The 12,940-nt window shown below is 36.1% G+C and overlaps 1 protein-coding gene across 3 annotated transcripts in view; it reads right to left on the bottom strand.

Annotated features, from left to right (window-relative positions):
* Window positions 1-46: 46 nt before the first annotated feature.
* Window positions 47-12,940, bottom strand: part of LOC127629558 (microtubule-associated tumor suppressor candidate 2-like) — a 30,607-nt gene continuing 17,713 nt past the window's right edge. The window contains exons 5-12 of one of the 3 annotated variants that reach the window (XR_007968774.1): window positions 11,131-11,236; window positions 8,611-8,684; window positions 8,420-8,518; window positions 6,380-6,499; window positions 5,858-5,955; window positions 4,601-4,789; window positions 3,773-3,892; window positions 47-3,199 (exon numbers count right to left, since the gene is read on the bottom strand). Coding sequence is in view for 1 of the 3 variants with exons in the window: in XM_052106649.1 (XP_051962609.1) it covers window positions 3,875-3,889; window positions 4,618-4,789; window positions 5,858-5,955; window positions 6,380-6,499; window positions 8,420-8,518; window positions 8,611-8,684; window positions 11,131-11,236 (684 nt within the window). In the remaining 2 variants the exon portion in view is untranslated. Of the gene's footprint in view, window positions 3,893-4,600; window positions 4,790-5,857; window positions 5,956-6,379; window positions 6,500-8,419; window positions 8,519-8,610; window positions 8,685-11,130; window positions 11,237-12,940 lie in introns of all 3 variants that reach the window. The other 2 variants (XR_007968775.1, XM_052106649.1) reach the window with 2 other exon arrangements.

Genomic DNA, 12,940 nt, shown 5'->3' with positions numbered 1-12,940 from the left:
GTATAATGTATAATATGTAATTAAAATATGGAACAGGAATGCTTTTACAATGTCTTTTATTCCTTAATACCCAAAATGCAACATAACCTCAGATGAGTTCATGAAAGCATCACAACAGTGAGGTAAGCTCCACTTACATGGTTTGAACAACAATGATACAGCTTTAAGACATGCTTTTTCATTAACATGTGTTGTAACAGTTTACACATACAGTGGAGCTCATATAAGTTATACAACACAAATGAGAAATTAGAAGAGGAAACTTCCTTAACACACAATGCATGTTATAATCCTCCCTTAAATATCATATAACAGACAGGTTTTTTCCATTTTAAAAATAGGACAAAACATTCAGAAATTCCATAATTATGTCCATGGGACACACACAGGAAAACAACAAAAATCAGTGCATTTCAGAACCTGATTTAAAAAGATTACATTTCAGTTATATTTCAAAGCAGATGTCAGAATTATACAAGCAGACAGCTGTGAAACTGAAGCAGAAGAGCATTAGTTCTCTGCAAACAGGTAGTTTTTAGATTTCATTCAGAGCCTTCAGTTTAATTGCTATTTGAGTGAAATAAAATGTACAAATGTAATATATCAGTGATGCCAAGCCTCAAATATATCATTGTATAGTTTACATTGCTTATTGTGGACAGAACATAGCCAGTTTTTACAATGAATTTCATTAAATATAAATAAATGTATTTTTATAACATGTAAGGACATATGGCATTTAATAAACCTTAACCTGAGAGATCTCTGTGTAAGACCGGAGGTAATGATACTCTGTAAATAAACACAAATACAATTCTACAATGTAATGGCATACAATCATCAATCTAAGTTTGGGAAATCTTTTTGGGGATTTGCATGAACACTGAGGCTGAAGAAAGTTAAAGTCACATAAAGAGTGTCTTAGTCATATGACATAGTCAAATAATAAAAATGTAATTGTAGCTCATCATTATTAATAGCTGCACTAATAAGTACACTTGGACCAAAATAAAATAAGACAAACAAGTATATTGCCCCCTTTGGACAACATTATTAATACACACTCATGAAGAAACTGATTTACAGTACTCAAAGGAATAGTCCACCCATTAAGGGGGGAGGACATGATAAAATAATTTTCAAAAGCAAAAGCAGAACTTTTTAAGAATTTCCTGTCCGCTCTTTTCCATCAAATAACAGTGAACGTGAACACCAAATTGGCCAAAGAAGCTCCATAAAAGTATAATAAATGTAATCCATTTCACTCATGTGCTATATTCCAAGTCTTTAGAAGTATTTCAATAACTTTGTGTGAGGAACATACCAAAATTTATGCTGTTGTTTTAATAATATTGTTACCCTCCATCAAAGCACTGAAATAGACTAACAAAACCGTATGGATTACAAAAAAGGCACATTAATGCCATGTGACACCATTGACACCAAACATCATTAACATTGTATGAAGCTGATTTGAGAACTACAGCGAATGGTAAGATGAATAAAGTCTTTCAATAATGAATAATTACTTATATTATTTGAAAAAGAGCAACCAGGATATTAAAAAGTCCCAAAAGAAAGTAATGCAGGTTGGGATGTGAAATGACAGAAGGATGAATAAACAATGGTTGAACTGTTCCTTTAACTCTTAAACTGTTCCATGTAGGACTGAATCCAGACCTTTAACCCATCAGTTTTCCTTAAAGGAAAGAAATACTAGTGCAGATGATCAGATGATCCACTCAATACAGTTCATGGTGTCTTGTTGTTACACCCCAATGGAGCGCAACAGTTTCCGCCCATTTTTTCAGCAATTTTGGTTCCGGAAGTATTTTTCCTATTCATTTTTTTCCATAGGGATTTCATAAAATCCTTCATAAAAGATCCCACCAGTAGTGTCCACATAAATACAGTTTAAGCATATAATTTGGGTCAGAGCAACTGGAAGACTTATGATACATACTGTACAGAGCAGAGAAATATAAACAGACAAGTGTTGTCAAATTCACAGGCAGTTTTTGGAGATTAACGCATTCTGGAGGTTTCTGTAAACAAGGCTAGTTGAGATAAAGGCATGAAACTCATTTTACCTCAGAAAAAAAGAGAACAGACTACAATGAAAATGGCAGAATGTAGTTGTGCAATACACTACTGTGTTGTTAGCCCATGCTAATTTTAGCATCCTTTATAACAGACTACTACAAGGCACCCCCACTACAAGTTACGTCTTCCTCAAATAACCAGCTAAATGCTTAAATCTTGCAACAGTTGGATGTCACATTCATACACTGTTTTTATTGTGTGTCCCATAGCAAACCTACACATATTCTTTTCCCTACCACTAAATCTAACCACAAAGATTACAAAATAAACATTTTGTAAAATTTGTAAATATACTACAATGTAAAAGTTCTATTGAATACAATCATACTGCCGTATCAATAGGTGGTGACAGTGAGGAGAAATGTGCTGAAAATTAAAAGGAAAAGAAGATGCTAAGCTAATATGCTAACTGGTTAGCTTGTGAGCTAACTGGACAAAACAGAGCACAGAAATTTTCAGTTTCACTATTTTTTTTCTTCAGTTTAATAATGTTATTTGACATATACTTTAAATGTTATTCTTTGTCATATTTACATAGTTTAGACAGCACGAATCATACAGTGATTGCATTGATTTTTAAAAGTTATTTTAGCCAATAGAATGGCTTTGTGATCCAAGGGGGGCATTACTTGGAGTGGGCATGTTGTGTAGTGCTAAACACAGTAATACTTTTTATACAAATTGAGTTATGACTGGAATTTGGTCTCTTAGACTTTGATCAGTAATGTGAAAGATAGGTGTACCTTAACTGTGATCAGATTCAGAGAAAACGGTGTGTGAAATAATGGACTAAAAATCCATACTAATGCCGCAAGTCCAAGAGCTTTGTGGTTGTAGAAACTAGCTGGCCTATGAGCCTGATCTCATGAAAATTATTTAAATGTGGCGATGTCTTTGCACAGAAGGTTGCTGGTGGGTGGCTTTCATTCCAAAAAGGCAACTGTAGGGAAATGTTCCAAATACAACAGGTACATTGTCCTGATCAATCTTTGGAAAGGCTTGAGATCAGAAGCAAAGGTTGGAGAACAAGCATCATGGTCCCGTTCAAAAGAAAGCATCAGTGCAAGTCCAATAGCCAAATCCATTCAGCACTACACTTTGTACAAAGCAGAAAAAAGTACATTTCAACACTGCCCATGAAACATCATAATGCACAACATTGTGATGGACGCAATAAAGTCATACAGTCATGATGGAGCCTAATATTCCTTTTTCACTTAATTCTAAATCTGTCATCATTTACTAAATCTCATGATGTTCCAGACCTGTTTGACTTTCTTTCTTCCATGGAAGAATGAGATCTTAGGCAGAATGTTATGGACAGCCTCAGTCACTATTCACTTTGATTGTATAATTAATCCATACAATGGAAGTGAATGTTGACTGAGAATAACTCCTTTTGTGTCCCACGGAAGAAAGAAAAATCAGGCAAGTTTGGGGAAGTAAATAATTCTTATAATAATAAGACCTACTGGTTTTTGCCTCCATCTGCACTGTTTTTAAACGTTTTTTTCTATTGAAACATGTGCTAGACGGATATCTTTGACCTTTGCGCCTCTTCTCATTGTCTTTTCAGCATGTTTTGTGTAGAAGTGTAAAAATACGTCTTGAGAAACTTAGTGCTCCATCAATCTTTTTCTGCACATGGACAGTGTGAATGACCCCTTACTCAGGCTTTGTGAAATCAATGGAGGGAATTCTCTTAGAATGAATTGCGGCCACTTTTAGCACCGTTTATTTGCATGCGCTGTCTAGTTGTTTTCCACCTGGATCACTCCGGAAATGGCTAGTGCATGAAGACAAAAAGATTTATTTAGTTAAAAATCAGGTAAATTTATACTGTTTTAAAGATTTTTAGATATTTTTTCTTAAAAGTACAAATTTATTGTTAAAAATATTTACAATACTTTTCAACAGTATCAAAAAAGCACATAAGATGTTTCCCCAAAAAATTGTCTTAAGATGGTTATTTATATCTTCAGCTTTAGTATGTCAACAGGAAATATAAATTTTAGACTCCCAAACATTCCTTTTGCAAATAGAATAGAATAGAAGAACCTGGAGCCCTGCAACAGATGGCATGGCCCTCACAGAGCCCCCCACTGAACATTGAGTCAGTCTGGGATTACATGAAATATTGTGAACAAATACTGTGCTCTAAGGTGCCGCAACTGTTAAGTGAAATCGCCCCACTGTATGAAGCCAATCAATATTAAGTTAGAATGGTACAATAAACAGCAACTTCCAATAAATGCAGTAACACTGAACAGGAATTGGCCCAAACTATGCTGAGACATGCAATTGGAGAGATGAAACAGAAAATGTTGCAAATATTTTCTCATATATAAGTGGCATGAAAGGGTCTTCTGTTCTGTCCAATGAGAATCCACATGAAGGGAAATATAAGTTACAGATACAGAACCGAAAGTAAATTAATAGTGTTTGAGAAATAGAGTGTGAAAGACAGAGTAAGACAGACAGAGAATTGGGGACTCATCTAGGAAAGGGCTGTACTCGGGAGGGTGATGCGGGACTTGATGATGGCCGATGAAGTGGTGACTGGGTTGGAGACTCGCCAGTTTGAAGCCGCCACATGAGCTCTTCATTGGTGCGACTCAGTCGTTTCTTCTCGTTGCTCTCTTTCTCCACGTACACCTGCAGGTTGGCATTTTCCTCCGACAGTTGCCTGGTAAAGTAGATATCAACTGCTTAGCATTCAGCTGTATATGCATTTCCTTGCTCTTTTGAAATCAATAGGTTTGTACTATGAACAACACTTGCTGGTATCCAGCAATTGACCAATCTTAACAGAGGTAAATAACATACAGAAGTCTAGAAAACAGTAGCCAACGTAAAACTAAATTATGATTTTTTTTTTATGCAAAACTCTAAGATTAACATTAAACGCGGACATATCCAGCCTCTTTTTGTGCATGAGCTTGAAAATTACAAACCCAATGACATACTCAAAGTAAAACTCTATACCAAAGTTTGGAGGATTATTTTCATCTGTGTTTGGCTGGAAGACAATAAAGGTAAGAACTTCCAGTTTCATTTTCCGTGTTTTGATTTTCACTCTTGACACGTTTAATAAAATATTATTGTTGCAACTTTGCAATAGTTAAAATCACTTAAAATCACTAAAATACAATCTTGAGACACAGATCTTTCAAATGATATATTCAATGTCAATATTAGTTTACATTTTAACAGTTTAAACATGCATTAAACATATATTAAATGTAAATAAATACGTATCCAGTGGTGTCCCCCAGGGATCAGTACTCGGTCCACTTTCGTTCTCTTTACACTAAATCACTCAGTCATCACTTCTCTGGCTTTAACATCTTTTTCAAATCTTAGCAGCTGATCCAGAATAGCCTAGTCCAACTAATATCCAATCTCACCAAATCCTCGCATGTGACTACACTAGCTCAGTGTGGAGTGAACTGGCTCAGATGAAGTTCAATGTTCTATAAATACATAAGGTTTCATTCCCAGGGAACACACAAACTGATAAAATGTATACCTTGAATGCTCCATGAGTTGCTTTAGATAACATGTCTTTTTGCAAATTTGCATATTGTCATGAATGCAAATGAGAGCTCCGGAACTGTGCATAGTTTTACTTTCAATATGTCATAGCAACACTCAAAGCTTTGTTACAGTTCAGTCTTGCATGAAAGCCTACTTGCAGTAGATATACTATTATACAGTACCTACAGATCATAAATTAGAAATGTTGTATAAAGACCTGGACATGGCAAGGTTGCGGTCAATCCTGTCCTTGAGGTCTTCATTTTGTTGTTGTAACACCTGAATACGCTCCTCCAACAGAACATTCTTTTGGGCCTGCGCAAAAAAATACAACATTCAACAAATCACGAAATGCTCTACTTAAAGGTGCACTGATACATTTTCATCATTAAAGAAAATTTGTAGTACTTCGACTAATGTATTTAAAATTATATTTTATTTTACACTCGGTAGGTTGATATGTTCAGATCATATGACCAGCGAAAACGACTTTATCTCAGTAACACCCCAATTATCGGACACTTTCTCGAACGGACTAATATAAACATGGGTGAGACATTTGGTAACTGAAAACTTTAGTGCGACATTGCATCCACACTGATAGGTATCAGTATAAGTTCAAGTATTCAAAACCACTTAATCAGCAATAAAAATTTATAAACCTTTTTTTTTAAAACTAAATGCACCTTTAAAGCTGCCTTTAATCCGTTATTCTCTTTCATTCTATTTTGGAACTGACCATTTTCTCCAGCTCTGAGATCTTGAGCTCCTGTTCATGAATCTGCTGGTTCTTCATCTCCAGAACCTCTTTCAGACTCTTCAGGTCCTCCTCGATATGCTGATATGGGGCGAGGGCATCCTGTACACAGAAAAATTGCAGATGCAAACTTCTACACATCGAAAATGGAACTTACACAATGAGCTGAACAAATAGAGACTGTGATCAACAGTATATCACCTTTTAAAGGGGTCATGTCCTGAGGAATACAATTTTTACTTGATATTTTGACATATAAGTGGTCTTTCTACAATAAAAACATATTGTAAATGTCAGAACTCAAAACTTATTCCCCAGTGCAACTATAGCATTTATTGAAACAAAGCTGCAAAAACGCCTCGTTCTCTACTTCCGTGACAACCCTACACTAATTGGGGTACATAATTCATGACCACCTCAACAGCCCAAAAACATTAACGTCTACTTGGCCCCGCCCACTGGTGCTTCAGTTCGTAAACCTAAAGAGAAGGACAAACAATTCCTAGCACCAAAGGGGACCCATCTGGACTATTTTAAATGATTTTTGTATTTAAACATGCACAGACAGACATCTTTGACCACTTGATCCATATCTCAGGCCGCTTTTAAAAGATGCTGTGTCAAGTTATAACTCTGAAGAGGAGAATCCACTCTCTGTCATTCAGCTGCTGCCTCTTGCTGTTTTGAGCACAGACGTAATGGACGCGTTCTTTCGCCATTTGCAATATTTTTAATTGTTAGTGTATGTAAACATGCACTGGATGGATGTCTTTGGCTGTTTAATTGCATTTCTGGCAATGTGCACTTCAGTGCAGGATGATACTGGAAAATGGATATGTCTTCAGTGTAATTCAGTGTGGATTGCATGTTTTTTCGGCTCATATCAATGTGGATTGCTTGTGAACAGTCATAAAACAATTCAAGTTGAGCAAAGAACTGTTATTGAAGGATATGGCAGTTAAAAAAACACTTGGACCCAATCAAAAACTTAAGTAAAACATTTCATTCATGAATATTTCAAATATCATGACTGTTTGATAGTTTATGGTGCTAACATCCTGACACAACAGCTTGAGGCTGTCTACACCGGGCGCGCTGAAACAAAATTTCGAGACATCTGTTTACTGGACGCACAATGTGACGTGCTGCAATGGACGCATCCATGTTAGACAGCATCATTGATTATAATGGGTTCTATTGCTTTTGACATGAACCTCACATCCATTTACACTGAAGTTTTAAGGAGGTGCTTATGTCAAAAGCTAGTGTTTCAGACAGAGGGCCAGAGACAGGGTGGGAAATGATAATTTATAACTAAACTCTGACTGTTTTAATGAAAAAACACATTACTAACATTAAGAGTGGACATCAAGGAAGACAATAAAACTATATAAAAAAAGAGCATTTCATGAACAAGCAAACATTTTAAAGGCTGTATCATATACTTTTTTATTATCATACATTTTAGTCTTTTTCCCAGAAGTCCACTTTTAAAGATAGTCAAAGTCCTTGCACCAAAATGATTCATAATTTTGTTATATCATTTATGATACATTTTCACCCTCTTTCTGAACCTTAGAATTAAACAGGCTGTTTTGCTACTGCATTTTAGACACTTAATGTACCTTTAAAAGAATATAAAATATGAAAATTCATCATAAAAATGTTAAAGGGATAGTTCACCCAAAAATGAAAATGTTGTCATCATGTATTCACCCATCATTATTCCAAACCTGCATGACTTTCTTTCTTCCATGGAACGAAGTTATCATTTGGGTAAACTATCCCTTTAAGTATACAGTGATATCATAATGGAAATTTCTGATTGTGACATTTTTGCAGCTTAATTTCTGTAAATAGTCTGGCAGAACTGGACAGGGAGCGTTTGAAAGTTAGAGTATTTATAAATAGCACATGAAAGTCTTTTAATTCAAAAGAGCAAGGGAAATCCTGATTTGCTTTGTTAAGACCCCTTTATTCTCACCAACCAAACACCAATTGAGCTGACAGCAGGAACCATACCACAATCTGCTCATCTGTGCTTCTACGTAGGGCTTCTTCAAAACGCTTGGCCCGGTCTCGCAGAGAGCGGTTCTGAAATGTCAGAGTGTCCACCTGATCCTGAACACAGCACGCAAACACACCGATTCACCAGCTGCCATATAGAGATAAGGCGAAATTGTGCATTTTTGGGCTCAAAAGTGACAACAAACCTGCAGTGCGAGTCTGAGCTTCTCAAATTCCTCCTCCATGGATTTCTTCTGCTGCTCATGTGCCATCTTCAAATCTATCAAAACAACAATCACGTTGTTATGAACACATAGATGAAGAAACAACAACCAGATTGGATTCAGATGAGTTGAGTGAAAGAGCAGTCAAGAACATTTCAGGGTCATACACTATGTGGCCAAATGTTTCAGGACATCATATGTGCTTGATAAACATTTAATTAACCCTTTAAGCTCGGATGGGCCCGCCATATTAATAACTCCAAACAAAATAAGTATTGACTTTAAGCTGTACTTTACAATGCATTAGGCATTATGACCCAAACTGAACAACTGTTTTGAAATTTGCAGACAGCAATGTTCCGTTTTGATCATTATAAATCATTTTACACTGCTCATTTTATTGTAATCGGTAAAAACATCAAACTGATCAAATTGCTATATGTCATACAACGTTGGAAAGCTCTCAGAGTTAATACAACCTGCCTATTTGTTTTACTCACAGACAAAAATATATAGAGTAATAGCTAAGTATATGTCTTTGACATACATGTCATATGTAAACAGGTGTTGCTTCTATGTTGCGTGTTTGCAAATATCTTCAAGGAATATAAATGGAACATAAAATATCACATACCATTACTTAGAGGAGGTGATTATCTTTAAAACGAGCCCACATAAATATAATCAGATGCATAGATCATTAGATAATACACATGATGTGCACACAGCAGATAATGAGCTATCTGACTAAAAACACGTTAGCTTTCCTGGATCAGATGACTTCATCAGAAATAATGTAGTATGTTGTCCAGCGTTATGAAATGCTAAACCAGTCATATTAGGATTTAGAGGTGGAAGTCATCCAAATATGGCCAGAGAGGATCGTTCACTGTAATTACACATGACCATCAGGACATAGCGCCAAATACATGACACAGACTCAATGATGGCTCAAATGACACAGAATGGAACTGAATGGGATCTTGTTACTCATGCCTGCTATAATGTTTAATTGCATTGTCATATCAACACAACATTTTACTCAGTTACAGTTGACATGGTTGGGAACAAAACAAAAGTTTTTAAAACCTTTATTTACACCCTGAGATTTATTAAGATATGGGGCCTGGCTCACAATTGGCGTTCCAATTCACCCCAAATATGTTTAATAGAGTTCAGGTCTGGGCTTTGTGCAGGCCAGCCAAGTTCTTTTACACCAGACACAGTGAACCATGTTTATATGGACCTCGTATTGTCATGCTGAAATAGAAAAGGGATCTCCCAAATCTGTTGCCACAAAGTTGGAAGCACACAATCCCCTAGAATGCCAATGTATGGAGTAGCATTATGATTTGACTTCACTGGAAATAATAAAGTAACCAGACTAGTAGAAGGGGGTGTCCACATACTTTTGGCCATATAATGTCTTTCACCCAAAATCAAAAGAAGAAAATAATTTCCATTGTGATGACATTTCATGACAGTTAAGCACATTCAATTGCCAATTCTCATTACCGCAATGTAAAAAAAATATAATTCTCATTACTGCATTTCAAAGGTATTATTTTAATTATATTTCTACATCATGGTAGTTTTTGTTGTACTACATTTAATTTATGTTGATTTAAACAAGTTCTAAATGAAAGTTTGGTGGGAGCTTGTCAAGTTAGTCCTGCCAATCATAATGCAAGCACATATAAGCAGCTGCTTTACTCACTCATAACAATTTTTCCAGCATTCCTCAACCACCCCAACTCCTCCTCAATTTTGCTTGTCATTATTAATATTAACTTAAATTAAGTAGTCCAGGAGGGAACTTAAAAGCTTGAGCCAAGCTTTAGACTCAAGCTCCTACTTTACAGACAGCAAGCCAAATATGTGTACCCTAACAATCTGTTTACTATCCCTACTTCAAGGACTAGTTGGAGGACTAGTTGGAGGACTAGTTGGAGGACTAGTTGGACATGTGAACTCTTGAACTAAAAATGAATGAATAAAAAAAGAATAATGGGAATATAAAAAAGACTCAAAACTTCAGAATGCATATCAGTTTCAGGAGGAAAAATGTGCTTAAAGGGATAGTTCACACAATGAAAAATGTAAATTGTGTCATCATTTACTCATCCACATGTGTTGGTGACTAAGGCTGACATTCTGCCTAACATCTCCTTTAGTGTTCCACGGAAGTAATTCTAAACCTTTCTAAAAAAAATAAAAAATGAAAACAAATTCTAGGCTTAATTTTCTTTATGCAAAATTGTTTCTTATTTGTTGTCTCACCTGGACATGCTTTTGTGAGGTTCACCCTATTATTTGATTTCTTTTTTGGCCTTTTGGCAAATTTTTATGCAATGGAAAGTTTGCATGGATCACATTATGTTAAGTGTTTATTGATGGTTCATACCTTCATTTAAAAAACAGCTAGTTTATGTTGGCCATCAATTGCCATTTAATAAAGGTAATAAAATAAAGCTGTTGTAATTGTCTGAAAGCAGGACTCACTCTTGATGGTTCTGGTGTGTTCTTCCTGTAGAGTGGCCAGAGTGGCACAGTGAGTCTCTTCCATCTCTATCAGGGCTGTCTCGTGAATCTCACTCATCTCCTCAATCTAACATCAAACAACAGCTGTCAGATTATCAGAGTTTGTCTTAAACTGTGAATTTCCAAAAACAAAACACTTTCACTGATTAACTAAACCTCTGGACCCATTTTATATTAGGTTGCCTTAACTACTATGTACTTAACCTTTTGATACAATGTACTAATTATGTTCATGGTCTGCACGGTAAATGGTATGCACTTATATATATTTTTTTAACCTTAGAGGTTACCAAAGCGCTTTAAACTGTGTCCCAATCACCCATTCACACACACACTCATACACCAATGGCAGCAGAGCTGCCATGCAAGGCGCTAGCCTGCCATTGGGAGCAACTTGGGGTTCAGTGTCTTGCCCAAGGACACTTCGGCATGTGGAGTGGTGTGGGCCGGGAATCGAACCGCCAACCCTGCGATTAGCAGCCGACCTGCTCTACCACCAGAGCCACAGCTGCCCCATACATGCTGTAGTTACACTGTTTACTTTACCAATAACCCGACCCTTACCCAAAAACTCTCTTGCCACGATTCTAGAATATCAAGTAAACTCTCAATTGAAACAATTCTTGGCTAACAATAATATTATAAGTGAAAGACAGTCTGGTTTTAGATCAGGTCATAGTACCATATTTGCAGCTATAATCAACATTGGCTAAACATGTCTACAGCTAAAGTGCATCTTAATGCAGACAATACGATAGTCTACTCAGTTGCCTCTTCTCTGAACCAGGCTGTTGTTGATCTTCAGCTTGCTTTTCAAAAGCTACATGTCTCATTGTACAATCTTAAGCTGGTACTTAATGCTAAGAAAAACACATTTATTATCTTTTCTAGAGCCCACTCTTGTTGGCATTTAATCTTCAGGAGGGGACTCAATTGCAAAAGTATCATCTTATAAGTACTTGGGTATTTGGATGGACTCTCTTTTATGGTACATACTGAAGACCTAGTGAAGAAGCTGAAGGTTAGGCTGGGTTTTTATTATCGAAATAGGGCCTGCCTTAATGTAACAGTTAGGAAAAAGCTTGTATAGGCTACATTCTTAAGTGTTCTAGATTATGGAGATATTATTTACATGCATGCTGCTTCCCTATACTTCACCGTCTAGACACTATGTATCAATGTTCTCTTCGTTTTATAAGCAATTCATTGTCTAGTACACGTCATTGTGTCATCATGGTGTCTTGGCCTTCATTAAGCTTAAGGAGACAGCATCACTGTTTTTTTTTTTATTTATAAAGCCATACAGGGAAAACTACCTCCTTATTTGTCACTCATCAATAGCTGTTATGATTCTCACTCCTTTAGATGGCTACTCTACAAGGTACCCAGGATTTGCTCTGATCTTGGTAAAACAGCGTTTTCTTATTTTGCCCTTTGGTCATGGAATTCCGTCCAGAACACGTTACATCTAAATCACTTTGTTACCTTGGGTGAATTCAAATCTTTGATAAAAAATTGTATGACTGAAGAGTGCAATTGCAATGCATACGCTGGATTCTGTAATTGTAGTCCATTGTTTTCATTAATGTGTCTTATATTTGTCTTATGTCTGTTTTTGTTGTGTTGATCTTATAACTTTTTTACCTTATTTGATGTGCTTTCTTGGCGAGGTCTCCCTCGAAAAAAGATTTAATCTCAAGGGACTTCTTGGTTAAATAAAGTTTAATAATAATAATTACTCTAACCTCTTATTCTAACCCTAACCCCAGCC

The sequence above is a fragment of the Xyrauchen texanus genome, chromosome 36 (assembly GCF_025860055.1).
Source record: "Xyrauchen texanus isolate HMW12.3.18 chromosome 36, RBS_HiC_50CHRs, whole genome shotgun sequence".
In the NCBI taxonomy this organism is placed as follows: Eukaryota; Metazoa; Chordata; class Actinopteri; order Cypriniformes; family Catostomidae; genus Xyrauchen; species Xyrauchen texanus.
This window is presented reverse-complemented; position numbering and strand designations above follow the sequence as displayed.